Source organism: Daldinia decipiens (genome assembly GCF_022478715.1).
Source record: "Daldinia decipiens strain CBS 113046 unplaced genomic scaffold F4813scaffold_4, whole genome shotgun sequence".
Lineage (NCBI taxonomy): Eukaryota > Fungi > Ascomycota > Sordariomycetes > Xylariales > Hypoxylaceae > Daldinia > Daldinia decipiens.
In genome coordinates this window covers 1,235,247-1,263,187 of record NW_026054547.1, presented here as the reverse complement: position 1 = coordinate 1,263,187, position 27,941 = coordinate 1,235,247, and the positions used below count along the sequence as shown (strand labels likewise).

The following is a 27,941-nucleotide window of genomic DNA, read 5'->3' as shown; positions in this document are numbered from 1 at the left end:
CCGAAATACCTTCTAGGGATGTTGCACAGTTGCGGCTGAACAGCCATGTCCAATAATCTGAAGTTGCTCTCAGACGAAGTCGGAATATTCCCGAGCCATGCTCATCGTTGCAGATCATGTCAAGCACAACGAGTATCTACTACTTATTGGCTTACTCATTTACTACATCGTGACTATTACCAGTGTTACTATCTCGAAATAAGAAGGTGTATCTAGATAGACTACCTAGGTACCTAAATTCATATAAAAGCAGAAATAGAATGCACAAGTCCTTCAATAAACTAAACCTTTGAAAGGTGATATGGCTAACCTAGTAGCGACAACGGCCGGGACGAGACTTAGCGCCAAGCTTTAAAATGATCTACAGAAAAATCTACTTGAAATTACAAGTGATGAGATGAAATAAGACCGAAGTTCTTAGATAGATGATATTAATGTTGGTGATGGGCATGTGACGAGACTGGTGGAAGCTTGAATACCCCCGACCCTTTATGCGGCCTAGACCCTAGGCGCCAGGTACGCGAGACAAAGGGTAAGCATGAGCGTGGAGGTGGTGTGGGAGGGTGAAAGTCGAATTGGAGGGCGAACACTCGACTCCGAATTCTCATTCGCCAGCGTGCCCCAGAACGTGTCTCATGAGCTCATTGCAGATTTGGGAAATCGGCGGAGCTTGCTTCGTCGTGATGATTCGAGAAGCTCTCATCCCCTACAACTGGTTGGCTTATCAAACTGCAGCTATCAAAATAAACAACCGGGAACATTGGATAGGGACGATGAGGCTGAAAATAGTTAAGCCATCTTTTTCTTCTCTCTCTTTTCTACTTAAAGAAGCGTGACTAGAATATAGTCGGAGATTCTGTCATGTCTATCTCCATATCGTTCGATATATACCTATGTACGCCCTGTAAGTATACGTATGGGGTAATCAATAACTTAAGAAATATATGCTTAAATAAATTAAATGCCTCGGCGAGACGTCAGCGGTCTTTGGTTACAGCGACGCTTGCAAGATACGATACGATACGATTCGATTCGAGAACAAGACTCTGACGGAATATAATCCGCGCTATTGGGCTCCAATGGACCCATCTGCCGAGGACGACGATGTGCATGAATACCTCACTAGATGATAGATGTGTTGAAGCTTTATTTTGACAGACTTAAGAGAATAGACTTAAGCTCCAATGTCGCCAAAAGAGGAATGTATACACTGAAATATGCGGATCAACCCGCATGTTTTGGGCGTTCGCCTTCTAGCAGTGAACCGATATCGCATGTGACAAGGCTTTTGATCAATGCGAATGGACGAATTTAGGGATTCTGCACTGCAAGACCCCTCATAACGAACATACATATTGATACTACATCTAGGTTCGTACCGAGCCTAACAACGGGGTTTGAATTGATATGTGGTTATTGGTCTGGCTGATCTCTGCAACCAAATCCCTTTACTTACCATCCAACAATATCCCCTCTCCCCCCCCAGCAATGACAGCTATCTAAGCTCTTCCTCCCCCACTCTGATATCTTAGCTTTACGTCGCTGCGTAAAATGGTCCACTGAAGTGCTTCGAAAAGAGGAAATCCAAGATAGTTCTGGACCAGTCACAAAATTCATACGGGGTAGAATTTCCAACCAGTCACGATGCGAATTGAACGTAAATCAAGTTCTCGAACCCTGGCTTGTAAAACCTCCCCTGTAAGAATTGTAGTTTACCGCCTCATTCCAATCAACTTAGTTCTTCTTTTTTTTTTTTCTCCAGTGACGACAACATTGATCTTAACGGGAGAAAATTGGGAGAAAATCAACCTCGACCTTTCTAGGATCTCGGTCTAAAGTAAGCTACTACAATGTCTCATTACACCGACTTTTCTATACTGAATATACCTCGGTGCTCAGACTCAGAGGGGTCGGCGGCGCGCAAACGGACGTTGATGCTTGAGCGAGAAGGGGAATAAGCTCCGCCCGCCACCATTCTCTCTCACCGTCAGAATGATGCATCCACTTGACGAGGACGTATTGTGTGGTAGCCAGTTTCACAGTATCTCCGTTCGTGTGGCATAATTCCACACTGTGATTGCTGACATGCAGATAAAGTGCGCATAGTGTTGGAGCCGCCTGGCCTAAGATCCCTTCGTACTGCTTCCGAACAAAGCTAGGCGGCCCCAGCTTCTCCGTGACGTGTAAAGCCAAGTAGGAGTTTGAAAGTCGTAGATAAACAAGAACGTTGTCGGTTTCTTGGTTTCTTGCTATACTAAGTCCTCACTAAGTCCTCAGAGAATGGATATGCGCATCCCGCGTTACGTGGACGCTGGATGGAGGAGTGACCTATTATTAGAGCTTTGGTAGTCTATGTAGGGCATCGTCCGTGAGCCAAGTTTCTTCCTCGTCTCGTCTTACGGCTGGATTGCAACATACTATGTAGCGTACAGTATAATATAGGCCGGGATGCTTAGCATAAATAACAACTGTTGCCACACGCCACAATGATCATCTGCCATGCTGGCGTCGATCTGGGGATAGACACGGGAATCCTCGACGTAAGGGTTAGGTATCATTATGGCGCCGAGTTCGAATTGCAGATAAATTGGTACATACATACATAGAAGCAACCAAGCAACCAACTGCTGGTGACGATGTTTACTTGTTTACCGAGCTCTGTACTATGCTCTGTACTATGTATGTATAATGAAAGGAGAGAGGGTATTTTATCACCAGGACTTGGGTTAGTTTGGTCTGCCGCCCGAGTGTCCACTGACCGGCATCTATCCTTGGTACCTGGTAAAGCCGAAAGCTACCATGATTAGCCAAACCCCGCTGAATCTCACCTTTTGCAGGAATAGTGTAACTCGTAAGGCAGGTAAAGAGGTAAAGAGGTAATGAGGTAGTGCGCGTGGTAATGTATGTACTTTTGCTGGGCTCTTGGTGCTGCTGTATGAGAGAAACATCCATGTACAAAGTGCCGTACACGAGAAATGCACTGCAATGTGCAGTTGTAAAGTTCTGTACAGGGATTGGAACAGGACTTGGAAAGACGGGCCTATCCCTGTCAAGCATGATTCTCTTGTACATATGTACTATGTAAATTGACTAAATTGACATAAGCCGCTGACACGTCAAGCGGAGTACGTAAGGATAAGTCTCGAAGAGAGGGGGGCTGGGGGCTTTTTGGAGAGAAGAACAATATAGGTACTAGGCACAGATGTACATACAAGACCCAGCCACCGGCTCTGACGCTTATGTACAAGAAAGCATTTGTCACCGCATCCAGGTCTTGTCTTTTATTTTTTATTATTTTACTACACTACATACGTATGTCGTACCGATTAGAAAAAATCCCGTTGGCTAGGTTTGTACATATGCCGCAATTATATGGTGCATCAAGATCATATGAGGAAATATTAGAACCTTGCAATCACGACGCGACTTATACATATTACAGGTGTGATGAAAGGAACAGAAGTCGTATGTATTTGGCAATGTAATAATAATAAAACGTTGCAAAAGCCAAAAACAGCAAAGGAAGCGAGCTACCAAGAAAAATCACCCTCAGCCCCAGGCGCCACAGAAATTTTCAGCGGTAACAGGGCTGTTCTTGCAATCACAGTGTGTCTATCCCTACGCTGGCACAATAGCGGGGCAGTGAGTGATCCATATCGATCCACACCGATCCACAACGGCCCACAACGCAGATTTTAACAAGGCAGCTGATTAGTCACAAATGCAGCCCCATTAAAACGTCGGGACCCTCTGGGCTCGCTTTCCCTCACTTTTTACTTGCCTCTGTCCATTTCTCACCAATCAATCCCCTCTCGGTCCACCACTTGTTAAAAAATTCATCGAATCAATTGGCCTTCCTTCCACGCTCTGTCTTTTTTCATCCAAACAGCTCCCAGAAAGTCTGTTTCTAAAACATCGAATCAAATTGAGCCTTTTCGGGTGCCCTGGTTTATAACTCTATACTGATCCCGTCCAACATTTATCCGCTCCGCATTATCTGGGCTGACAGGTTCCGCACTCAATCCTATCTGTCCAGTCATATTCTCTTGGTCACCTGAAAGATCCAGCATCCAGGTACAAAGACAAGCACAAACTGGAGCATATAGAACACAAAAATACAGCCAACCAGGAGCGACGCGCTACACCTCGCTATATATCAACTTTGTCTGCAACTATCTGCATAGCCGCCTGCCGACTCTGATACTCCTATTGTTAGGCAGTGCTGTCGGATTGACGCGAGGAGAGACTCTTATGCCCGCGACCGCAAGAGTCTACTGATACTTTTCACTCTGACAGGCTGCTCTCGTGTGTGTACACAAAGCACGTTGTGTTGTATACGACTTACATACAACTTGCACCGCGGCCAGAGCAAAGTGTCGCAAGACATCCTCAAGGTACGGCGCGTATTGTTTCCTCCGGCTACTATTTTCCCTCCTTTGTCCTCATAAGCATGAGACAAATTCCCGTGTCCCTTTGCGGTCTCTTATTCTTTTCTTAAAAATAATCTATAAGCCAATATCGAACGAGATATGTCCAAGAAACAATTCTAGCCAGTAAGCGCTTCAGCGCAAAAAAAGGCGACAAGAAATCCACTCGGATCCAGCAAATCATCGAGCTCTTCAATGCCTGCTATATAACTAACCCCTTCGCGAATAGATATAGAGGCCTATCACTGTCAACAAAACTAACTTCATTATTGTCATTGGCTCTATCTACTCATCAGGTGATTGATGCTATCTGCGGACAACAATTGTTAAGATTTCCTCGGCTCAATCAGAATACAATTACTGTCCTCGTAGCTCTCGCTTCTGAAAGCCTCCTCGGACGTGGGGAGATCTCAAGGCGCGATATTAATTCTTCGCCCTTTTCCCCTTGGTATGTTCCCCCCTACCTAGCCTACCTACCTACCTACCTACCTGTCTACCTACCTGTCTACCTTACCTACATCATACACCGTCTTCCACACCGGCTCGTGCTAGCTATCTAGCTTCCTCCTACACAAACAACTCTGAACCACCACAATCCCGGTATTATAGCTACACCCAGCTATTTTTGATCATATATTACGTTGTCGCAAGCTTACCCCAGAATGGTACATCGTTTCCTCTGCACCTGTTCATCAATATTCTTGTTCATTATTCCCTCTTAAGCATAGTAGCAACTGTCGCTCCGGTTCAATTCATATAATTGCTACCCGTTCATTTTTTCCCCTCTGGAATCAGTCTACTAACAATCCTTTTGCGACATAGGCGCGACTGGTCCCATCAGTCCGGCACCCTGCGTAGGTTGAACCCAAGTACTCGGGAACCTGCCAAAAAAAAAAAGGTATGTACAATATTCATGTATTTCGCACACTTACGCCGCCTGTCCCTTTATCCCCATCTACCCGTCTGCAACGATACATCCACACACCATTCTCACCGCAACCACACCCATCCCGTCTCTTTCCTACTGAGGGAAGGCTTGACGATCGGATATACCCTCTTCGAGTCGCAAACTCCTCCACCCAAGGCACCAACCATTCATTCTTGCGTAACTCGTCTCGGTCCTTTCCTTTTCCTTCCTCGTCCCTTTTTTCTCGCACACCTTTTTCTGTCCTTGGTGTGGCTAGCAATCCACTGCCTCTTCCTAAAAGAGCTACGTATATGTACGTTGCATGTGTTCGAGAAATGCATATGCTTCTTGGCCAATTGCCTATGATGCAGCCTTGGAATTTTCAACAACATCGCATAGAGCTTGGATAGCCTAGCTCCTATGGCGTAAGACGGGCTCTCTTCGCAAGCTCTGGCATCGGGCAGCCTTTGCCTTGCGCCACTTGCTGGGCAATGCGAGTTGGATCTCCTGTCGCTCTGTGTGAGCTGGTCGACAGGGTGGGGCCTAGTCTATGCATATTCCGTCATGCATGCCAGCGCATCAAGTGGTGGTCCAGCGCGAAAAAGGACGATTTCTCACCCCCTCCACCCCCCCTCTCATCATCCGAGCTTTCCTTATACTTAACAAGGCGAATCTAATGTCTAATGTCTTTGGTTGGATAGATCTCCACAACCAAACGGTCGTTACGAATAGGCCTCGAGAACAACCTTGAGCTGTTTAGCTAGGCTACCCGCTCCCGCAGAACTATTATCATAGGCTCATTGAATTGGATAGCCTCACAGCGGCTCACGTATCCCCCGGATTCTCACGTGGTTGTCGAGTTTCCTCTTTGTTAGGATCTGGAGCACTGATCCCACCCCGCGAGATACATTCGCTTTGCATATGCCCTGGTGCGACCGTCTGCGTGCACCTACCACATCACTCATTGCCAGCTCATCCGCGCATATCCAATAGATTGGATGCACATCCAGCCTACTTCGCGGCTACCTAAGTGATCAAGGGCTATCCCAACGCGTATGCCCAACTGTAGCCAACCTTACAGCCTTTTATCTCAAGGACATCAGGCAACCCAAGCCGAGCTTTGAGCACGGTCTTAATTTTCATCATCTCAGCAAAGAGCCTGTACCACTAGTATCTTCTAAGTGGCCAACGGATTTTTATTATTAGACCTACCCGCTTGTCTCTGATTCGCATCGCAAGAGGCATCGACGTTTGGGTTTTGCAAAATCCCTGCCGCCCCGCGCGTTACCTGTCCCCGATAATGATGGACTACGCGCAATACCAGCAACCACCACAGTCGGCGCATTCTGGTTACACAAATTCTGGTCCTGGGAACAACATCACGTCCCCAACGAGTCACAGCATACATCAACACGGCGTTCAGACTTCGCCAATCCTACCATCGCAACACCAAACCTCGACACCGGGACAAGGACACAACATGTACCAAACTCAGTATGGCGTGCCCCAGCAGGGAATGCACTACGGAGTACCCCAGATCCAAGCGGCTGCCATGGCCGCGACCGCTGCCGCTGCCGGTGGAACGGGCTATTCATCATACATGCCATCGGATCCTAGCCTCCCTCAAAATTCGCCGAGGATGACGTCCGGAGGGAAGAAAGACTCGCGCGACCCCCGATCACCTCAGCAGCTAAATAATGTGAATCAATTACCCGGACGACGACTGAGCCAGGTTACCAGCCCTGGTGTCCCGAGCGCGCCAATGATGAACCATACCGGCGGCCGTTCCGCCGTAGCACCCCCTCCAATGCCGCCGACACAATCCATGCCGCCGCCTCAATCACCCGAGATAGCTGCGGGTGCAGAAGAATCCCCATTATATGTCAATGCGAAGCAATTCCACCGCATCCTCAAGAGGAGAGTAGCCCGGCAGCGGTTAGAAGAAGCATTGCGCCTGACGAGTAAAGGAAGGAAACCTTACCTTCACGAGTCCCGGCATAATCATGCGATGCGAAGACCTCGAGGTCCCGGTGGGCGATTCTTAACTGCAGAAGAGGTGGCCGAGATTGAGAAGAATAGGTCCACGGGCGAGGACAAGGACGGCGGCGTGGGCGAGACAGCGCCTGTCAAAACCGGTTCTAAGAGGAAGTCCGACTCCAATTCCACGGCGCCGAATAAGAAAGCTAAGACGCAGCCGGTGACGCCTGATGATGAAGAAGACGATGACGCCGAAGATGATAGCTGAAAGAAGCTGCAAGCTACACGATACTTTGTTTTGTGAGCCGTTACGACGTTACGACATGCTCGATTCTTACTACTTATACCTTTCCATATCCGGTTTCGGGCGATGGGAGCATAGTAGGGGAGTCATTTTGCAGGGACAGTGTGCTGAATGGGACTGGTTTTCAGTGGCCGGTCGGCGCGGGCTGCTCTGCGACTCGCAGGTCTCGAAAGTTGACGAGTGGAACATGAATGGGGCGTCAGGACACTCGCTCTCGAATTTCCTAAACCATTTCTTCGTCGCCCACGCGATAATGCTTCATTCCCTTTTATTTTTATCTTATATCTTTTGTCTTTTTCAAATGCGATTGCATATTTGGCACATTCGGTGGGAAGGATACGGTCTAGGGAAGTCTGAACGGGAGGAAGATTGCATGGAATGAAATGAGACGAACGGATGGATACCCCCTTATTCGCCAGCTCTGGTTGCCGTTGATTTTATTTTTCCCTTCGTCTTCCTCTCTCAGTTCCCCTTTTTATTTAGTTCGTGTCTACTATTTTAGGGCGGAGTGTATTTTTGCTCGGACACGCACATATGTGGTCAGGCTACCAAAGATGCGTAAGGCGAAGGGGCGGCGTTGATTTCAAGAGACGACTCTGCAGAGGGAAAAAAAAAAGAAACAGAAAGCAAGAAATGATGGTCAACCCTGCCAAGATTGGAAGAAAAAAAAGGAATCTCGCTGGAACCTGGACCCCCACGCAGGGATGACGGGATGGACATAGATTTCCAATGGTAATCCGTCGCCGGATGACAGGAACAGAGACATAAGGAATACGAAGTATAACTTAAACTTCTATACGCTCATGTGTGTTACATTATTATGCGTAATAATGCCTTTTACGAGTTTAATTTGTTTGTTTTCATGTAATGCATAGTGATTTATTTGATTGTAGACAAGATCATATTTGTGTAAGAATTGCTGGTAAAAAAAAAAAAAAAGAAAGGAATGCAATGATTTTGAATGATGGGTTTAGTCACGTGACATTAAAGAGGACATTGCCCCATTTTTATTAATGCGTCTTTGAAGTGAGAGCTCTAGCAAATCAACCAAATCGGGCACCGCATTTACATCAAACTACGGTGCAGCATTCGGATTTTCAGACTCTCACCTAACTCTAGACTAACCCTAGAGGATTCAACAAATCGCCAAGATGCTATTCTTTAGGTACGTTCTTAAGTCTCTTCATTTTCATCGTAATCCCGCGGTTTAGAAAGCAAGTTTCCCCGACCGAAGATATCCCGTTTTCCCTACGAAGTTGGGGTGTGATGCAGCGGCGTTGTCAAAATGCCAGAGCTGCTACTCTGCAATGCGGTCGCGCTGGGGACTTAGCTGGTCTTGTTGACGGTTCCTGTTTCATACCTGGGAGTAAGCGATGCTTCTCGTGCCTCGTCACGTGAATTGTTCACGAATTGGGAGAGAGGGTGGAAGAGAGATAGATAGGGGGGTAATGGGGGTAACATGCAAAGAAAGAAAAGAAACGCAGGAGGTATGAAGGGCTAACTTGGGCACGGGATAGCTTCTTCAAGACGCTCATTGACCACGAGGTGACGGTCGAGCTCAAGAACGACATCCAGATCCGAGGCACGCTGAAGAGCGTCGATCAGTACCTCAATATCAAGCTGGATGACATACAGGTTGTCGAGGAGATCAAGTACCCGCACCTGGTGAGTTCAACCCGGTCCATGCGCTTATATTCCCTTCCCTTCCCTCTCCTCCCCTCCCCTCTCCCTTCTAGCATCCTAACTAACAGTGGATGCAGAGCTCCGTTAAGAACGTCTTCATCCGAGGCTCGGTCGTGCGCTACGTCCATCTCCCTGCCGCAGCCGTAGACGTACCGCTTTTGGAGGACGCAACGAGAAGAGGTTCGTGGTTGCCCTAGCTCAGCCCTTATTGCATTTTATCATCGAATTAAATAGTAAAACACTGCTTGTCTTTTCTTCTTCTTTTCTTCTGTCCTTTTTTCCTGATGTACCATACCGACGGGTAAGAACTAAAACCGGGCGGCTAACAACCATCGCAGAAGCCGCGCAGCAAGCCGGTAAGGGGAAATGAGCAGATGGCACTCGGGGAATCTAGGACAGACCAGGCCTAGTCAACAAAATGAAAATACGGCAATACGATACGGGTTGGTTAGCAAGAATCCCGCTGTCAATATTAGCAGGCGAGACCGAAGGCGTATTATTGACATGCATAGCACAGAAGACGCGGGGGAATGAACGGGTATGTACTTTCGCCGGTTCCAGCATGAAGGAGGAAAACGGAACCAGGTAAAGCCGTCGGAAGACCTGGAAAGAAATAATTAGTGTCGTTATGATACCACGAATATGGATGGAGATGAGCCCGTATAGATTGGTGACTATTATAATCCTCTAATTCTGCCTCGTGATCCCAACCCAGTGCCCTGAACTGCTCGAGTGTGAAAGATATTCAGGCTAATAAATTATCAAGAGTCATGGCAATCGCATAATATCCTAACAGCACCCCAAAAGGCGAACCGATACTATGCATATATTATCTACCAACCTTAGGTGCCTACCACCAAACACCAGCCCCCTTTCCATCCCTTCCATCCCAGAGCTCAACCCCCTTCCTCTCCTCCTTTTCCATCTCCCCATCCCCACCCCCCTCCTCCAAAACCCTAACAACGCCCCCCTTCCTCCTCTCCCCAAGCCACCTATCAATCCACCCCTTCATCCGCCTCCGCCCCAGCTCGCTCCCCACATTCACGGTCGGCACGACTTTCTCCACGCGCAGCGCCATCAGAAACAGCGCCAGCTCGCGGAAACTGCTGTGCTCCGAGTACGGCACGCCGAAGCACATAGCCTCGCGGGTGCTCCCGCGCTGGGCCGCGAGATCCGCAAGCTTGAAGCGCGGACGCCAGGCCGGGCCGTGGAGGAGCGTGGTAGTAGGCACGCTGGCGGGGGAGGCGTTAGCAGTAGTAGTGTTTTTTGCAGCGCCCGCGGGCCGGTAGTTCCAGCCGCTAGGACGAAACCCGACGATGCGCGAGAAGTGCGGCTTGTACCCGTCGAGGTACTCCTGCAGCGTCTCGGCGCGGATCTCCATCAGCATCTGCATGTGCACCTGCGCTTCGAGCGGGTCGCTCGTCATGAGCGCCGCGAGCTCCGGGTCGCCTAGCTGAGAGCAGATTTTGATCTTGGCTGGCGATGCGAAGATCTTGGTCCCTAGCGTTTGTGCGATGGCCTTGCATATGCGCTCTTTGCCGATGGAGTAGGTGCCGCAGATGACGAGGAGACGGTTCTTTTGAGAGTTGCTTTCTGTTTTGGTGGCGGACGACGAACTCTTATCTTCCTTCTTGAAGAATTTGCTGACTTTGCCTTTTTCTGGCTTTAACGCATCTAGTATTTCAGCCGTATCACTGTTCTCGTCAGATATCAACTTGCAGAATTCAGCACAGGTTGAAACAACGTCGTCTTGTGGAGGGAAGGAGTAGCGAGGGTTGAGATATGTCGTATCTAGGTAGCAGACATCAATCTTCTGTTGTTTGACTTTGCCAGAGACGGTATCGACCATCTCGGGCCTCAGTAGTGAATGGCTGACGTGTGCTGGACAAGCCCGAAAGTCGCCGCAGTGTAGAATCCGTTGCTTTCTCGGATTAGGCCCTTTCCCAATGGTCTTTTCGAAGAGAAACAACGAACTACCCGGACAATGGTTGGCTGGTATCATGGTGACTGTTACCCCCTCGGTTCCCGGAACCTCAACTGTCTCGTCAAACTCTAGCTCTACTACCCACTTCGCCGCAGTTCGAAGTTGGTTCTTCACGAGACTCCCCGTGACCTTGCTGCAGTATATAGGTCCGTGGGACCAATTAGCCGTTAGGCCAATGTAGTGATCGCTATGAAAGTGACTAAGAAAGTAGGCATTGCAGCCTTTCACAGCGCCGTATCGAAAGGCATCAACACAGATAGAGAATCCAGGCATGATCTTATAGAAGGGACATGTTCGCTTGTATGCGGGTTTGCCACGGGACGCGTGTTCTGCAGCCGCGGCCGAAGCCCATGCCGCATCTTCGGCGTGTCCCGACATCAACTTGCTGAAAGCCGAAGTAGGTTTGGTTGCCGTGCTTCCGATACTGATCGGGTTGACTTGGCCCGGCCGCGGTACGGCGGCTTTAGCAAACCGCTTGCTGATCTCGGGTGCATCTACCGTTTCCGAAGGCGTTTGGTCTTCTGGCTTCGGCTTCGGCTTCGGCTTCGGAATGGGTATCGGGTTACCATCCAGACATGCATTTACGTGGACTGTTGCTTGATCCGGAGTAATACCCGCTAGATTTGCATTACACAACGGACAGCATTCTACGATTCCTTCGGATTCCTGAAATTCGCCCACAACGCCATCGGAAGTATAGTTTCCTGCCTCTTCAGCTTCGAGTCGCGCCTGTTCTTCCATATAACGCCTTTCCCGGAATTCTTCGCCGTCGGCATACTCCTCAACGTCGTCAAATAGCCCTTCAACATCCTCAAGGTCTTTAAATTCTTCATATACAGACTCCCCCTGATTAAGGGGTGGAATGTCGGGGGCTACATCTAATTCTGCTGTTTCATTTTTTATTTCGGGTGTGGCAACAGCTGCCTCAGTATCCATAGTATCTTTCAATGGCGAGGACTCTATATCATCGTCTTCGCTATCGGAATCGATTAAAAACGGAACTTTTCTTCGAGCTTGCTTTGTAACCGTCCGTTCTAATACCGTTGACTTCGGTTGATCAGATTCTTCACTCTGCGTGCTCTCCGAGCTTTGCGGTATGCTCTCGTTTCCATCATGGCTCAGTTTTCTCCGTTTAGGAGATCTCACCTCCTTTTCAGCGTCCTGGGGTATGCCCCCATCCCCAAATAGATCCTCGTCGATCTTCGGTAACGGCGGCGCAACGTTGGGTATAAAAGCAGATGTATTCGCAGGGCCGGCGCAGAAAAGCTGTTCCTCTACTTCAACTTTCTGGAAGAAATTGAGTATATTCCCGTTTGCTGGTGGCTTTTTCTTCCCAATCGGTGTCTTTCCACCCTTGCCGTTCGCCGCAGAGCCGAAGTTTAGCTTTGACTGCTTTCGAGGGGTCATTGACTTTGTCGAAGCGGACATGGCGAGGAAGAATTTAGTGCAGATTTTGCGCAATCGAACATATTACGGGTTCGTCTACGCTGACAGTGTCGCAAGTTCGAAATATGAAAGCTTCATAGTCAATTTGTTAGATAAATAGATGAGGTTGTAGATTTCTTTGGGGGGATGATTATAGGCACTAAAAAGTGCTAAAGGTGCTAAAAGTGCTAAAAGAAATGTTGCCCCTCGGTCGGTTTACAGCAGATATGTAGGTACATTAGGTATTGTACTTACGAGTAATGACACCCACTTTTGACGCGACCGAAGGGACTCACTTACGCGGTGTCACTTGACAATTACGCTTACTGGGTTTGGGTGTATGTACCTTAACCTGGTTCTCTTCTACGTATTTTTTTATTAGTACAAGTGAGAATAGATTTTAATTTCACAGCCTCGAATAACACATTTAACAAAGATAAATATATATCATAATTGGAATACGGAATAGTTATCAAATCAATTCTTCCGCCTGTAACGCCATGCTATCGATCATCCGACGGTATCGAGAATCATACATGAGCTCATTTAGCCCTCACTCTATGGACCTGTCATCCCAATTCCACTCTAAACATATACAGAATATTATTTACCCGAATTCAAAGCTAAGTGCATCTAAGTGCATCCATTTAGCTTGACGAAGAATCCTTGGGGCTCTTTTCGTTCAGAGTTTGCTCTTCTATCGTATCGTTGGGCGCGCCCTTCGAATTGGAAGGCAACGACCGATCTACCCCTTTTTCATGCTTCAGCGAGTTGACACTACTAGGGCCGTGACCTTTGAAGTAGTTGTAGATCTCGTGAGTGTAGTCCTCGTCGTCATCAACCGGAACCGCAGACTCCGAATCGCTACCAGCTCTGACGGCCTCTCTCTCTTCCCAGTCGGCGCGCATGTCCCTAATCTTGGCCTTCATGTCCAGGTCGGGGTGATAGTTCTTTCCGACACCAGTCCATCTCTCCCAGAGCGAAAGATGCTGAGGGTGGATGGCAATGCCGTGGTACTCGTTCTCGCGGCCATCGAGGATATATTGCCACCGGCGCTCCTGCTCCTTGAGATCAAGACCAGTTGTATCGGGGAGCCAAAGTAACGTAATGAGCATGCCAGCAAGACCAAACCAGGGAACGACGTAGAACTTAGTTCGGGTATCGATATAGTTATATAGCACAGAAGCCAAGAGAGCACCGGCCTTTCCAATCATGGCCGAAAACCCGTGGGCGCTGGCTCGAATCTGAGTGGGGAAAACCTCTCCGGCGACGAGGAAGGTAACCGAGTTGGGGCCGAACTGATTAAAGAAGGACGATAGGAAGTACATGGCCTGGAAAGCGTGAATCCCCGCGGGGCTGCTGTAGTAGTCGTAGTGAAACGCCGGAACCACGAACATGACGAAGCACATCAGGAAACCAACCTGGGTAAATGTTAGTGGCACATACGAAGACGGGGAAATAGCTGATAAGACTAACCTGTTGCATAGTTTTTCTACCATACATTTTGTTGTCAATCAGCATGGACGCAGCGTAGTAGCCAGCAAGCGAAACGACAACGTTGACCAAGTTCCACGTCCACGTGGTCATGATCGATTCGGGGTTATCAGAGATAACTTTGATAAATTGACCTGAAACCATGTAAGCTTATGCGGTCAGAGAGTCAGGTTCATGTGGGTTCTTACTTTGGAAGAGCTTGTTGCCATAGAAGAACACGTCGTTACAAAACCACCCACCGGCAGTGGCTAGTAGACGTCCGCCGAAGTTACCGATTGTCAACTTGAGAGATCGAACGTCGTATCCCGTCACGTTTGACTTCTTCTTGGCCGCCTCCAACTGCTTGCTAGCAGACTTCATTTTCCAAGTACGGTAGTAGGCCAACCACAAAGTGCCGATAGCTGGGAAAGCAAAGGACAAGCGGAAGGCATACTGAGCGGCAGTTGTGGAATAGGGGGCGTTACCGCTACCGCGGTTGAAAATCACCAATAGAACAATGAGCACAACTTGGTTGACAAACTGGCCCCAGCCTTGCATCAAAAATGCCATCGTAACTTTGCGACCGCGGTGGAGACGATCATCTCTGGTGGATAATCTGCCGGCAGTAACAGCATTTTCCATGGACGATGTGGCCGTGATGGGGTATTCACCACCAACTCCGATACCTAGCGTCGCGTGTGTTAGTCCTCACGATATCTAAAGGGCGCGCAAATTGCAGGTCCGAGCTTCCTTACCGTAAACAAATAGGGACCATGCGTACATGATAACCCAACCTTGGAGTGTCGTACCCCAAGATCCGGTCAACATGAGAAGACCGAGTAGCATAACCAAGGCGTCTTGTATCAAACCCCATCTTCGGCCAACCCAATCGCCAATGATCTATTAAAAGAAGCTGTTAGTAACATTCCTCCATTTTAGTCCATGAGGATTTGATGAAAAAGACAGATCTTACCCCGACAAAGACTTGGCCGACCATGATACCAATGATCTCGAGGTAGGTCACAGCGGCCACCCAATTCTTAGTACACTGAGTACCCGCCTTGCCCCAGCAGGTTCCCCACACGCTCTCAAAGAGAGGCTCTAGATTTCCGATGGAGAAGAGAACGTAGCCTTCTAAGCCCAGTCCGGCACCGGGTAAGATGGCGTTCCGGAAGTACCAAGAGACCGGGCTGAGAGGATCTTCTTTGATCATAGCCCATATGTTTCTTGCTTCTTGGGCGCTTTCCGCTCGGTCGACACTGCTAACGAAAGACCAGCGCTTCCAGAAGGGTAAGTCGGCCCAGTAGACGCCATCGGTCGTATACGAGTCGTCAGGGTGGGTTAGATGCGAGAAGATTTGCCTCTCGTAATCGGTGGCATAGCTAGCAGAAGCCCGCCGAGGGTAGTGCTGATGCTCATCACCAGTCTCGGGTCCGTGAGGCACGGGTATTTCTCCTATCGGGGGATCATGTTCGTGATGGCGGCGAAGCAAATTCGCCATGGCTTAACGGATAGGGATGCGGAGAAGAAAGGAAGGGGAGAGAGAAGGTGTCCCGAAGGTATTAGACACTCGGCAAAGTATATTCTATTAGAATTTTGTTATAAGGTTGGCGTGACGAGGTTGCGCCGTCTTGGCTTTAAGGGAATTGGTGAAGAAGAAAAGGGTCTGTTAAAACAGACACGCGACTAGTAAAGTTTGTGTAGCGTTTCCCCAGATGTACGTATCAGGGTACAGGATAGGTAGCAACTTGAGCACGAATATAGTGAGGTAGTGATATGGTGTAGTTGCAAAAATGGAAGAAGCAAAAGTTATGGCTTCTGGGAGGAGGAGAACGGCCAAGCCCACAGTTATATAAAATAGGAACGACGAGTTATTAAGCAAGAAAAATTGCTACAAAGTAACCGTGGCGAGCTACCTCATGAAGAGCTATGTTTCAATCGATTAGAGATGTTACGATTCGGTAGAGACTAATAGCACTAGGTTAGGTCAGTGGATTTACATGGTAGAACTGGACAGGCTAGGTAGAGTAGGTGGACTATGGATGCGGGACTGGGCACGATGGAGATGCTTGGCTTCTGGCTGGCAAGCTGCAATCCCTCGTAGTCCCCCGCAAAGCTGTACTACATACATACCTACCTGCCTACCTATGTATATATGTAGGTATAAGGGACCGAACCTCTTCTTTATGTACTATACGGGTCTAGCATCCTCTTGGCGATGGGGCTGCATCGCCTGCGTCAGCGGCCCTTAAGACAAGTCGAATATGTGTGTACATCAGTACGGATTGCATGACTTCACTGTAGGCACGCGAGCGACAAAAACAGGATACAGATGGAGAGAATCCATAGGTTCCTTCTCCTACGAAGCTTTCAAGAGCAAACCAATGTCAGCCCGTAATAGGCCACACGTGTAGGTAATGTATAATCATGATATAGGTACATAGAAAGTGATTGTTGAACGTAATCTTAAAGTGGCAGCTGGAACAGCGATGGGATTTTCATTCGTTGACGTAAAAGGAAGCGAGGGTACGCCTCGCAAAAGATGCTCGGGCAGTCAGGATACAGGAACTATCAGGATAGTGGACCTATGTACGGATCCGTAGATGTTAGCTCGAAAAAGATATCTCTGGATCTCGAGGCGACGATAGATGAACCAATCAGAAACAAGAATTGGACCACGTTTCTTTCCTAGGCCAGATGATTCGGCAGAAGTCCCTGCAAGACGCTAAGGAAAGTGACATGCTCCCGACGGGAATAAGTACCAGCGCTTAGAAAATAGGCTTGTCCGGTACACGAGGTGTAGACAGGGGTATATGCGGGCCGAAGTTCACTCTAGATGTTATGGACAGGGATGATCCAAGAGGGTGACGGTGACCGAATGCGCTGGACCTGCCGAGGAAGATTCTGTAAGAGCGACATTAGGTACCTAAGGTACATACCTACCACTAAGCCGAGCCCCCTCCGGTTCTAGCAAGAAACTTAACTTAAGAGTTGTATGTTGCTAAGCTAAGCTTTTCCTCGGCGCTGCAAGTAGGCTGCAAGTAGGCTGCAAGAACGCTGCAACAAACATCGCCAAGTTGCTAGGCGAACACCTCGAGAGTCTCGACCACAAGGGACTTTACCCGAATTCGCAAGTGGTCGTGTGATCTCTTGCAATTTCTGTCACAACCGCAGTTAGCTATGCTTGCGCGCCGAGGTATTCGCCTTGTTCATGTCGGTGTTTGTCGGGTTGTTTCGTTTATGACAGTTTGGAGTAATGTCACGACATTGAACCAAAAACAACATTGGCACATTGGCACATTGGCAGATACATAGGGTCCCCCGCCCTCAGATAGTGGAGTCTCTCAGTTCCTTTTTCTCATACGACAACTGGTGATGAGCATTGCTAAGCTTACCTACTAGTTGCAATTGATAGTCGGTATTCTCAATTCGCTTACTGGTGATGTTGAGGCGTCAGCTTGTGGTCAGGTACAGATGTAACTTTGGGGGTTGCAACATGAGGTGGGTCTTGCTGTCTGTGTAAAGTTGCTTATCGATAAAGAGTTAAGATTTAAGACTTAAGATTTAATTGACGGCACGTGAACACGGGTTGGCACCTTTCGCGATCAGACGCGCTGTCAGACCCCAATCTCGGTATGTAACAGATGAGATAGCAATTCCAGTACACTTCCATTCATCCCCTATTTACATGTCGTGATTCCACGAGAATATAAGAGTTATTTGCACCTATACATGCCCACTCACCTTGATTTCTACTCGTAAAATCAATAAACCCATGCGCAATGCCTCCTCGCCAGTCATCTCGGCTCAAGAAGGCCATTGCGGATACTGCCGCCAATGTCAGCGCCCCTACTAACCGGACATCAAAAGCCAAGGCTACGAAGTCTAAAGCCACCGAAGAAGACATTAAGGACGAGTCAACTGCTGTTATCGAGGAGCCCAAGTCCTCTAAGAAGCGAAAGGCAGATAAGATCGAAGACGAGGAAGAGGACCAGGTCGAGGACGAGCCCGTCGCCGAGAAACCTAAAGCCGGAAAGAAGCTCAAGACTGCTACCAAGACAAAGACTGAAGACCTAATGGCTCTCGCCAAGCGCACTATAATCGATACCCTTAAGAAGTCTATGTACATTGGCGCACACGTCAGTAGCGCAGGAGGTTTGTGATAACTCAAGCCCTTAACTATTCCCTTAACTATTATATCTCATTCCAAGCTCACATCTGTCTCTCAAGGCGTACATAACTCCATCAACAACGCCGCCCACATCGGCGCCAATGCCTTTGCTCTATTCCTCAAGTCCCAGCGCAAATGGGCCAACCCTCCCATAGCGCCCGAAGCTCTCGGTAGCTTCCAATCCTTGTCAAAGCAGCACAAGTTTGAAGTCCACAAGCATTGTCTTCCGCACGGCTCATATCTCGTGAATCTTGCCCAGGCAAAAGAGGAGAAGGCCGACCAGGCGTATAGTTCGTTTCTGGATGATCTGAAACGCTGCGAGTCGCTTGGCATCAAGCTGTATAACTTCCATCCGGGGAATACCAATGGCAATTCGAGATCTGAGGCTATCGGTAGGATTGCGACGCAGCTGAACAAGGCACATAAGGCGACGAGCACCGTTATAACTGTGTTGGAGAATATGGCTGGACAGGGCAACGTCATCGGTTGCAAGTTCGAAGACCTGCGAGATATTATTGAGCTTGTAGAGGATAAGAGTCGTGTTGGAGTTTGTATAGATACGGTAAACACACTTCCAATCTTCCAATCTTCCAATCTTCCGATCAACCCTTCATATCCAAAACTAACTTTAGACACCATAGTGCCACGCCTTCGCCGCAGGCTACGACCTCCGCGCACCGGAAGCCTTCGAAGATACCATGTCCAAATTCAACAGCATCGTCGGCGCCGAATACCTCAAAGCCTTCCACATCAACGACTCCAAAGCACCCTTCGACTCCCACCGCGACCTACACGCCAACATCGGCACCGGCTTCCTCGGTCTGCGCGCCTTCCACAACGTCATGAACCACGACGCCTTCCAGGGCATGCCCATGGTCCTCGAGACCCCTATCGACCGCAAGGGCCCCGACGGCAAGACCGTCGAGGACAAGCAGATCTGGGCCGACGAGATCAAGCTGCTCGAAAGCCTCATCGGCATGGACCCCGAGAGCGACGAGTTCAAGGCTCTCGACAAGCGACTCCAAGCCAAGGGCGCTAGTGAGCGTAGCAAGATCCAGGATCAGGTCGATCGCAAGAGCGTCAAGGATACGAAAAAGGCTGTTCTCTCCGCTAGGCGCAAGGGGAAAGCCTCAGCTGAGGAGGAGGATTCTACATAAAGCACCAAGTGGTTTGTCTCAATTATACTAGGTTTAGGGTCTGAACACTCTTTGTAAAGGACATTATTGTATTGATCTGGAAAACTGCAAGGCGCATTGGGTATGTAATGTAGGTAAGCATGTAAAACAAGTAATTCTACGCGCACGCAACGCAACGCGGTGGTGTGAGAGTACCTAAGGTAGGCAGGCAGTTTTAGTTCAATAAGAACCGAACCAATTCTATCCGCTGCCATTTCGTATCGTATAAAGTCATAAAGGGGGAATATAGCCGCTCGCCCGCCCTTCCCATCCGCGCTTCGGAAACGGAGACGGAATCGGAATTCTATCCAGTAACGCCCTGGTGATGATGATGATGATGATGATGATGATGATGATGCAAAGTCGTCGTGCAAGCGTTAGTAAAACTCATCGTCGTCGCTCCATCCTCCGTCGCTCTATCCTTCATCCCTTCCAATACGTAAAAAAAAAAATGAAATAAAATAAAATGAAACCCGAATAAAAAGGGGCACAAGCTCAAGCAACGAGTCAGTGTCTCCGACTCCTCGCCATCCCCTCCACCCTAGCCATCAGCCCCCTCAGCCCAACGCCCTTCTCGCAATTCATCTCCAGCCACCTCTCCATGCGCTCCCGTACCCTCCTCAGGCCCCTCGTGACCGGCATGCGGCACGCCTCCTCCGCCTCGACGTGCGCGCCGGGGTTGAGCAGCAGGTCGAAGCACTCGGCCCAGATGTCCGTCTGCCAGTACCTCTTGAGGGGGTCGCGGACCTTGTACCTGCGGGCCGCGGCCGTGCACAGCCCGCGCTCGCCCGAGTCCGCGCGCGTCGTCTCGATGTACTTGCCGAACAGCAGCGTGTGGATCGTCCCCGCCAGCCCGTGGTAGTCGAGCTGCCAGGTCCACGGGCGGCCCTCGCGCACCTCGGCGCAGTCGTGCTGGTCTGCGCGCCAGTCCGCCACGAATTGCACGTCCGGCTCGAATGCGCGCATGTCGATGCCGCGCCCGAAATCAATCAGCACCACGCCGCGCGCGTCCCAGCCGGCGGACCCGTCTGCGCGCCAGGGGCCCGAGGGCGGGGCCGTGTCGTCGAGGCGGAGCAGGCAGTTGTCGGGCTTGAGGTCGCCGTGCATGATTTGCTTGGAGTGCAAAGCTTCGACGGTGCGCAGGAGCTCGATGCTAAAGAACATGGCGAGGGGCTCGTCCATGGGGCCTTTGGATGCCTCGCAGAAGAAGTTGACTACGTCGAGGAGTGTGCCGTGTTGATGGAATGGTAAGAATAAGAATCCCTCGTCTTGGTATAGGTGAAGTTCGTGCGCGGCCGAGATGGAGGCTGTGGCGCGGTGGTGCGGTCCTAAGCGTGAAGCTGAGAGTCGCATCATGTGGAATTCCCAAGCCGTAGGCGGGTGCTCCATCTTCAGAGCCTCAAGGGTAGCGCGGCGGGACGTAGCAAAAACGCCTTTGCCCATGGCGACGGGAGCGTTTTCGTCGTTTTCGCCATCTTCCGGTGACGAGTTCTCAACGAGATAGACAGGGGCGAATGCGCCAGCACCTAACTCCCGCTTCACAGTGTATTCGCCCATGATTTCGGGGAACTCGAGGATAACCGGAGTGTGAATAGTACCGGTCTTTTCACTATCCCTCTTGCTTCCCGACTTTGCTACGGCTTTGACGAACTTGCGGATTTCAGCACCCTTGTCGCATCGCTCGGTCCGGTGATCATAGAATCCAGAATACGAGCTCAGTGATGGGCGCATATGTGTAAGAATTTCCTCTCGAATAGCCGTATCAACAGGGTTGCACATGGGCTCCTTAATAATTGGTCCCTTCTGCACCTCCTTTGCCTTCCCTTGGCTAGGGGGAGTTGCAGTTGCCGTCGTCTTGAGCTTTTTAAGAAGAGGTTGTGCGATCTTGGGGGGGGATCGACGCTCACTAAGAACTTCCCGTAGAGGACTACTCAGCGGTTCGAAGTCTTCGTCGTCTTCCTCATCCTCATCTCCATCCTCCTCCGCTAAGTCGATATGGCCGTTTGGAGTCTTCGTACCGTCGTAACGCGGTTTTGCTCCCGTAATTAGACCAAGAGAAGATTCTGTACGTTCCGTGATAGGCGTCATGAACGGGAGGCGGTTGTTAGCCACCTCGGCCGGATCCCTATACGGCCGCGTAGGTGCCTCGTAATCTTCAGGTGGTATAGGAATAAATCTTGTCCTTGGAGGAGAGTCTTCTGGTGTGCCAGCACCGTCCTCTCGGGGATCCTTGGTATCAATAAGGTCCGACATCTCCGAATCGCTTTGCTCTCCTTCCTCCTCTTCCTCCTCCTCCTCGTTATCGCTCCTGCTGTCTAATTTCGGGATGTGCTTCTGCACCGTGAACTCGGACCATTCGCTCACGCTCCTGTCATCAGGTATCTCGTCGTCGTCACCAGCCTCACTAGTCGAAATTCGTCTAGTAGTATTAACGCTCTCTCCACCACTAGTATAATCGTCGTCTGTCGTGTACTCTTCCTCTTCGCTCTCTTCCGCTTCGTCCTCTTGAGCAGGCTTGAGAGGAGCGTTGAAGATATCATAAATATCATCAGTTGCCGCTCTCGTGTGCATTGTCATAGTAGGCTCGGAATTTGCAGCGTTGTTGTTGTTGTTCTTCTTCTTCTTTATTTTTGGCCCTGAAGGCGAGTCTAGTTTTGCTTTGACTGCGAAAGAATTAGCAATCTTGTTCTTTGATTTGTAGAGTAAACAAAGATTATTGGGTAGGTGCGGGATGAACTGACTGATTTGGGTCTCGTTATACTCCATCACTTTCTTCTTTTTGCTTTTTGCAGGCCGTGAGCTTTCCTTGACTGCCCCGTTCTCGTCCAACTCTACCACATCTTGGTGAACTACTAACTTCTCCGCGACCTGATTACTGAGCATATCTACTTCCGAGCCTTGTCCAAGAGTCTGTTCTTGCAGTTCGTCTGCGAAGCTGTCGTCCTCCCACGACACATCGAGCCAACCTTGGTTCGCAGCCCAAAGTTCTTCGAAAGAAAGTTCGGTTCCGGGCTCCTCCGGAGTTGGATAAATAGCATTTAGGTTAACAAAGACACGCTCTCTTTTCCCGCTTTGAGAGTTCACGATTACTTGATGCTTAGACGGGGCAATGACAATATGGGAGTCTGCTATTCTAGACAAAGACTAAATATATACAATCGCGCAATCGCCATAAATTAGTCCTGTTTCCATCAACAAATGGGCATTGCCGCATAGGGATGGAAGTTTTAACTTACAGGATCCCGAAATATAGCCATCTTCGGACCATTGCTCTTCTTCACCTGCGTCGTCAACGTTTCTCCCGCCCAAGGCTTGGCTTCCACCATATTTTCCTTCTTACGGTCCCCCAATGATCCTATTGTATCCCACCCCTTGGAACCCTCTCCCATCTTTGACATGGCGCTGGGCTCAGCATCAGCATCTGAGAATATTGTGAGCTTAGCCTTTGAAGACTTTGAAGATTGACCGCCGACGCCCATGTTTGGTCTCGGAGCTTGAGGGTCGGCTGGCCGTGCCGGAGCAGCGAAGGGATCGATCTTGGCTACTAGTGCAGGTCGGACTGTAGGTATTGCTGGCGATGACGGGGTATTTCCCGAGTCGGGTTGTTGTGCTCGTCTTTGTTCAAATTCGCCGAATTTGCGAACTAATCTTTGCACTGGTCTCGCATCTCGCTCAATACCCAGCTTATATACTTCCTCAGCTTGCGCCCAGCGCTCTGCGCTCTCCAGCCAGGCAGCGTACTCCTCATAGAACAGGGCTAGTCCTTCGCCAATGCTATGGCGTGATAAGAAGACGTAAGTTTCCCTAGGAGAGTCGGAGAAGAATCTGATATATTGAAGCCACAGCTTTAGATATCTCGGATCATTCTTGTACTGGGCTGATCCGATGAAAGTTTTGGTGGCGCGTTCCAATAGAGTGTGCAGTTGTGATTGGGGCGTGGCTTGCGCTGATGGATATGCGTCAAAGGTCCAGCGAACATATCGGTCGAAGACATCGAGAGGATCGTCCGACTCGGAAATGTTTTCGATCTCGGCCTCGTACTCGGCCCTGATGCAATCGTTGATGTTCTTGGTATCCGACGGTGTAGGTGTCGAAAGTTTGTGTAAAGGCTGCAAAGGGGAAGGCGAAAAGGCTTCAACAAGCTTCTTTGCCGACCGTCCCCCGGGCAAGGATTGAATATTTTCCTTCTGCCCCTCGATTATATCAAAGTCGATGAGATCGCCGGCAGCCATTTTGGTACTGAGATTAGAAAATGGCGATAATGGCGATAATGGCAAGCCTCGGTTGAAAGAACCTGTGTCGTTAGTATTACTTGATGTTGTACAGAATTGAGAAGATCAACCTGCGAAGACAATGTGGAGTAATCAATCTAATAAATAAATCAATCAATCAATTAGAGTTATTCCTTATCGCTTGTTGACTGTTTTGATTTAAGGTTAGGTTAATTGCCATCGTTGCTCTGACAACGATAAAATGTGGGGTTATATCCCGGTAATTGAATTAAGCGAACAATAAAAATCCACTACCTCAATACTATGTAAGTACCCAGGTACCCCTTCAGCATTACATTAAGTTATGATGTAGGTACCTAGGTACCTAGGTAACTTCATCTCCCCAACTCAACCACTCTCGATAGTATAGTCTTCAAGCCACCATCGGCCAGAACGACTCTTCCAGCACCAAGACTTTCTTGAAGATTACCATAGAACCTGCCGCGATGACTTCTTCCGTATCCTCATCCTGACTAGCAGCATAAGCATCCAGGCACTCCTGACACTCCTTCACAAAAGCTTGGAACTCCTCAGAGGTCCAGTTGGGGATAAACTCCTTTCTTAAGGCACCGCCGTCGAGATCCTCCTTCGTATCTGCATTCTCCGAAGCCTGCTGCTTTGCGTAGGTCCAGGAGTCCAGATACACCTTCTCCGTAGTCCAGAGCACTACCAGCCCATCTAAGAGAGTCTTGGACAAATCTCCGTTGGGTCTCGCCGAGAATGAGTCGAACATGTCGATGTAGTTCTTCGTCACTTTATTAGGTCCGAATTTGGCCGATATATGTGATAGGTTACTTCCTCCCGCCACAGGTCCGAGAGCTTCGAGGTCCAGCCCGTATTTCTTAGCAGTCTCTTCGAAAAACTTTAGTTCCCTCATGACTCCAGACATAGCAGTCTGCAGTAATGACAAGATTCGCCATTGAAGCGTCTTTGAGGCGCCCTGCCCATCTACCTTGGTCGGTAGCTGAACGCGGGATATTAGCCCTCCCGCAAAGCGAATATAAGCTTGGGCATAGAGCCGATCTTGGGATAACCACTGGCAGAGCACGTCTGGGGGAAGTTGGCCCTGACCAGCAAGGCTGAGGAACTGCGTTCGCGTAGCTCGTTCATAGAGATCGCTTATACCAGGACCCGAAAGCAGATATTCTGACATGGATTGTTTAGCCATGACGATTCAGCGTGGCTTTAACAAGTGTTTGCTTTGCTAAAGATTTAAAAGCTAGAAGGCAAACGACTTGAGCAATTAGCAGTAGATGCTTTTATACAGCACTCGACGTGCAACTGTTCGGAAACTTACCTACGATACATTGGTTCAAACAGTAAAGGTTACGTAGATATGCAATCATTCTACGCTAACGTTCCATTGAAGAAAACATTGATCTTCGGCAAAACCTTGGCTTTATAGCTTTATTGGTTTATATAGATATGAGTCATCATTTCATAGCTATTCATCTAAACTAGCAGAGGTGTAAAGAACAGAATAAATAAATCGTATATTCCAAGGAAAACACTAGGTTAGTTCGAAATACGAAAACAAGCTTGCACGAATTTATGACAAATGCTGGGCATAATCTACAAGTAAATCATTGCCATTTACTTACTACCTAAGGATGGCGGGATTTAAAATAGTTAGCAAATCATCCGTTCTAACTACATTCACTCACTTCTACCTTCTACTCGAGAACGCAACCTACCTACTAGGTTACCTAGGTAGGTACCTAATGCATAGTGGTTTAGGTAGTCTATAGGTTCACATTTCAGTCCATAAATCGTAACGATTATTATTGTTATCGTTCTAATGAATGATGAACACGTGTATCGGCCTTAAGTCCGATAGTGCTATAAATTCACCTTATTAGTGCACTACTCCCATCGCGCACGTCTGTTGTTGTACAGTTCGCAACCTATAGATTCCTGCAATATCTCAAATCGACCTATCCGTGGGTCGTATTCTCGATATGTCGAGTTGCTACACCTAAGGGTAAAAAGGTAGCACAAGCCCCCTTTCCGTCATTACCATGCTCCTACTTCAAAATTCTCCTATATATCACGAGTTAGAGCTGACCAATTGTCTTGGGGAAAAGGGAGGGCTTACCTCTGGGAAATACGTCGTTACGACTGTACGGTCAGCAAACTTTCGGCCTGCAAGGGCTCGCAGAGCGTTCTTCGCTGACTCGGTTGTATCATATTTAACATAAATCTTCCCAACTCCCGCGGATTGTCGACTGCCACCAGTAGGTCGCGGTACTTTGATATCCAGCACATGGCCAAACTTGGAGCATTCCTCATGGACATCCTCGCATATTTCTATTTAAAATTAGCGCGCTCAGATATACAAAATGGAACAGGGCATTTACCTTGATAATCGTCGTTGTCCATTAATTCCTCCGGTGTCACCATGTTGAGTAACTGCAGCACTCGAGACTCCTCTGAGTCGTTTGCAGTGGTGCCTGCGAGCATAGACATAGCGTTGACACCCATCTCAACACCAGCTACTTGGGTGATTCCTATGCTAGCTTTTCGCACTTTGAGATTCTTGTCGCCAATAAGCATATTATTTAGACCCTGGATCGCTATGTCCGTCGCAGCAGGATCTACGAATTCGCAGAATGCGATGCCCTACTACATGTTAGTTCTTAAAAGCCTAAATAATTTGATACTTCGCGCATGACTTACGCGAGATTCTTCGGTTCCTGTATCCTTGACCAAGGCCAACGCTTTAAGTTCACCAAATGAGGTCAGAAGTTCCATAACTTGTTCCTCGTTGAGATAGGGGGGCAAGTTTGTAATGCTAATCTTGTTGGGGGTATCAATGACGACGTTAGAAACGACACCAAGCTTATATGGGGTCTCTTCGGCAACGGCAGGCACAATATAGTCCTTTGGTCGTTGTATTTTTAAGCCATGCCCGCTCCCATTAGCCGAACCGTTCGTAGCATCATCAGGCTCCATCGAGATACCATCGAGAGCAAGAGCAACAGTAGCTTCAGAAGCGTGTCTAAATTCAAGAAGGGCGAATGACTGATCCTTGGAGATTTGGCATAGAACACAGGGATCGGTGCTCTCGACAACATTGAGGCCGTTTAACTGAAGGTTAAAGAAGCCCATGATACTCTCCTCGGTCGAACCTGGAGGAATGTTGTACGCGATAAGTCTCTTGCTCTGTCGGGAATTGCCTGGTTTCAATGCCGCGCTGTTCACCGTTCCGCCTGGTTGGTTCATAAAAGCCTGTAGCTTCGTAGGATCCATGGGTTGTTGTCTAGGCGCCCCAGGGAGAGGGAACATTCCGGATAGCTTAGCTTGTTCAGCAGTAACATTCTCGTAGCCGGGGGGTTTGATGTCCCATTGCGTCATACGTCGTTTGCGCTCTAGAACAGGAACAATGTCGGTCAGATCTGGTGTCGGCTCCCGCTTCTTAGGTGGCGGTGTTGGACTACGCCCTCGTCGATTTTGCGCGAAGAGGTCTTCATCTCGCATCCGATCAATCCTTTCGCGATCCCGTCTATCGCCGCCGGCACCAGCACCAGCACCGGCACCGGCAGCACCACCACCACCACGCCTCTCTTCGAACAAGTCGCGGTCGCGTCGAGGTGGCCGTGCAACCTCCTCGCGACGACTATCTCTCCTCGAGCCCCGGTCGCGATCCCATTCTCGGTCTCTACGATCTCGACCGCCTCCGTATCGATCTTCGCGCTCACGGTCTCGATGGCTTCGACTGGAAGCATAAGCATCCTCATCCCTTGCATCACGATGCGACCGACGAGGTGATCTACTTCGTCTTCGGTCTCGTCGATCACCTCTGTCCCGGCGGTCGTCGCGAGGATAATCCCGAGACGAGCCATGACGGGCGTCTAAATTTAATGATTCTGTTAGCTCCCCTTCAATCGAAACAATAGAAAATGGAGATAATCACTCCATACCTCGAGAAGAATAGCTGTCGCCGTTCATAGTATCGACTTAGTCTCCTATGTATGTATGCAGTTCGAGATAAATAGGAGATGAATATTTGTTAGTCGGGAATGAAAAGGGCGACAAAACAAGGCAGGGTAATTGAAAGAAATATGAAGCTGTAATTGCATGGCGGTAGGATGAAGCTGTTGACAGTGGAGCTGCAGCGCGGCTGGAAAATAGAAATTTTGGCTGG

General features: G+C 49.0%; 8 protein-coding genes across 8 annotated transcripts; 3 read left to right on the top strand and 5 right to left on the bottom strand.

Moving 5' to 3' along the window:
- The first annotated feature begins 6,189 nt into the window (after nucleotides 1–6,189).
- On the top strand, nucleotides 6,190–7,746 carry F4813DRAFT_231250 (CCAAT-binding transcription factor (CBF-B/NF-YA) subunit B-domain-containing protein). Its single transcript, XM_049239917.1, has one exon. The coding sequence runs from the start codon at nucleotides 6,635–6,637 to the stop codon at nucleotides 7,577–7,579; it is 945 nt and encodes a 314-aa protein (XP_049103464.1). The 5' UTR covers nucleotides 6,190–6,634; the 3' UTR covers nucleotides 7,580–7,746.
- An 832-nt stretch (nucleotides 7,747–8,578) lies between these two features.
- Nucleotides 8,579–10,003, top strand: F4813DRAFT_347832 (U6 snRNA-associated Sm-like protein LSm2). The gene is made up of 4 exons (XM_049241997.1): nucleotides 8,579–8,780; nucleotides 9,133–9,280; nucleotides 9,376–9,478; nucleotides 9,637–10,003. Exons 1-4 carry the CDS (start codon nucleotides 8,767–8,769, stop codon nucleotides 9,666–9,668), a joined length of 297 nt encoding a protein of 98 aa, XP_049103463.1. The 5' UTR covers nucleotides 8,579–8,766; the 3' UTR covers nucleotides 9,669–10,003.
- F4813DRAFT_231330 (DRMBL-domain-containing protein) lies at nucleotides 10,002–12,920 on the bottom strand. The gene is made up of 2 exons (XM_049239918.1): nucleotides 10,532–12,920; nucleotides 10,002–10,148 (listed from the first exon to the last, which is right to left on the bottom strand). The coding sequence occupies exons 1-2, from the start codon at nucleotides 12,708–12,710 to the stop codon at nucleotides 10,141–10,143; spliced, it is 2,187 nt and encodes a 728-aa protein (XP_049103462.1). The 5' UTR covers nucleotides 12,711–12,920; the 3' UTR covers nucleotides 10,002–10,140.
- Nucleotides 12,921–13,067: 147 nt separating this feature from the next.
- Nucleotides 13,068–16,070, bottom strand: F4813DRAFT_231126 (MFS general substrate transporter). The gene is made up of 5 exons (XM_049239916.1): nucleotides 15,154–16,070; nucleotides 14,936–15,080; nucleotides 14,390–14,866; nucleotides 14,184–14,335; nucleotides 13,068–14,128 (listed from the first exon to the last, which is right to left on the bottom strand). Exons 1-5 carry the CDS (start codon nucleotides 15,679–15,681, stop codon nucleotides 13,355–13,357), a joined length of 2,076 nt encoding a protein of 691 aa, XP_049103461.1. The 5' UTR covers nucleotides 15,682–16,070; the 3' UTR covers nucleotides 13,068–13,354.
- A 1,892-nt stretch (nucleotides 16,071–17,962) lies between these two features.
- On the top strand, nucleotides 17,963–19,887 carry F4813DRAFT_399379 (AP endonuclease; the record flags this gene model as incomplete). The annotated part of the gene is made up of 3 exons (XM_049248168.1): nucleotides 17,963–18,335; nucleotides 18,411–18,898; nucleotides 18,993–19,887. The coding sequence occupies 3 exons, from the start codon at nucleotides 17,963–17,965 to the stop codon at nucleotides 19,506–19,508; spliced, it is 1,377 nt and encodes a 458-aa protein (XP_049103460.1). The 3' UTR covers nucleotides 19,509–19,887.
- Nucleotides 19,888–23,928, bottom strand: F4813DRAFT_231073 (Mad3/BUB1 homology region 1-domain-containing protein). The gene is made up of 3 exons (XM_049239915.1): nucleotides 22,763–23,928; nucleotides 22,268–22,670; nucleotides 19,888–22,189 (listed from the first exon to the last, which is right to left on the bottom strand). The coding sequence occupies exons 1-3, from the start codon at nucleotides 23,756–23,758 to the stop codon at nucleotides 20,034–20,036; spliced, it is 3,555 nt and encodes a 1,184-aa protein (XP_049103459.1). The 5' UTR covers nucleotides 23,759–23,928; the 3' UTR covers nucleotides 19,888–20,033.
- A 3-nt stretch (nucleotides 23,929–23,931) lies between these two features.
- Nucleotides 23,932–25,386, bottom strand: F4813DRAFT_347814 (heme oxygenase-like protein). Its single transcript, XM_049241996.1, has one exon. It carries the CDS (start codon nucleotides 24,963–24,965, stop codon nucleotides 24,171–24,173), a length of 795 nt encoding a protein of 264 aa, XP_049103458.1. The 5' UTR covers nucleotides 24,966–25,386; the 3' UTR covers nucleotides 23,932–24,170.
- Nucleotides 25,387–25,552: 166 nt separating this feature from the next.
- On the bottom strand, nucleotides 25,553–27,904 carry F4813DRAFT_231046 (uncharacterized protein). The gene is made up of 5 exons (XM_049239914.1): nucleotides 27,718–27,904; nucleotides 26,474–27,648; nucleotides 26,155–26,416; nucleotides 25,893–26,104; nucleotides 25,553–25,837 (listed from the first exon to the last, which is right to left on the bottom strand). Exons 1-5 carry the CDS (start codon nucleotides 27,743–27,745, stop codon nucleotides 25,811–25,813), a joined length of 1,704 nt encoding a protein of 567 aa, XP_049103457.1. The 5' UTR covers nucleotides 27,746–27,904; the 3' UTR covers nucleotides 25,553–25,810.
- Between the last annotated feature and the right edge of the window lie 37 nt (nucleotides 27,905–27,941).

Excerpts from the sequence above, each read along its gene's own strand:
- F4813DRAFT_231046 (XM_049239914.1), bottom strand. The coding sequence starts at position 27,745 with ATGAACGGCGACAGCTATTCTTCTCGAG. Across the intron at positions 27,649-27,717 it reads CGACAGCTATTCTTCTCGAG|ACGCCCGTCATGGCTCGTCT; the intron begins GTATGGAGTGAT and ends CATTAAATTTAG. Across the intron at positions 25,838-25,892 it reads TAACGACGTATTTCCCAGAG|GAGAATTTTGAAGTAGGAGC; the intron begins GTAAGCCCTCCC and ends CGTGATATATAG.
- F4813DRAFT_231126 (XM_049239916.1), bottom strand. The coding sequence starts at position 15,681 with ATGGCGAATTTGCTTCGCCGCCATCACGAACATGATCCCCCGATAGGA. Across the intron at positions 14,336-14,389 it reads TGGCAACAAGCTCTTCCAAA|GTCAATTTATCAAAGTTATC; the intron begins GTAAGAACCCAC and ends ACATGGTTTCAG. Across the intron at positions 14,129-14,183 it reads GTAGAAAAACTATGCAACAG|GTTGGTTTCCTGATGTGCTT; the intron begins GTTAGTCTTATC and ends ACATTTACCCAG.
- F4813DRAFT_231330 (XM_049239918.1), bottom strand. The coding sequence starts at position 12,710 with ATGTCCGCTTCGACAAAGTCAATGACCCCTCGAAAGCAGTCAAAGCTA.
- F4813DRAFT_347814 (XM_049241996.1), bottom strand. The coding sequence starts at position 24,965 with ATGGCTAAACAATCCATGTCAGAATATCTGCTTTCGGGTCCTGGTATA.
- F4813DRAFT_231073 (XM_049239915.1), bottom strand. The coding sequence starts at position 23,758 with ATGGCTGCCGGCGATCTCATCGACTTTGATATAATCGAGGGGCAGAAG. Across the intron at positions 22,671-22,762 it reads TGGCTATATTTCGGGATCCT|TCTTTGTCTAGAATAGCAGA; the intron begins GTAAGTTAAAAC and ends GTATATATTTAG. Across the intron at positions 22,190-22,267 it reads GTATAACGAGACCCAAATCA|TCAAAGCAAAACTAGACTCG; the intron begins GTCAGTTCATCC and ends ATTCTTTCGCAG.
- F4813DRAFT_347832 (XM_049241997.1), top strand. Across the intron at positions 9,281-9,375 it reads AGATCAAGTACCCGCACCTG|AGCTCCGTTAAGAACGTCTT; the intron begins GTGAGTTCAACC and ends CAGTGGATGCAG. Across the intron at positions 9,479-9,636 it reads GGAGGACGCAACGAGAAGAG|AAGCCGCGCAGCAAGCCGGT; the intron begins GTTCGTGGTTGC and ends CAACCATCGCAG.
- F4813DRAFT_231250 (XM_049239917.1), top strand. The coding sequence starts at position 6,635 with ATGATGGACTACGCGCAATACCAGCAACCACCACAGTCGGCGCATTCT.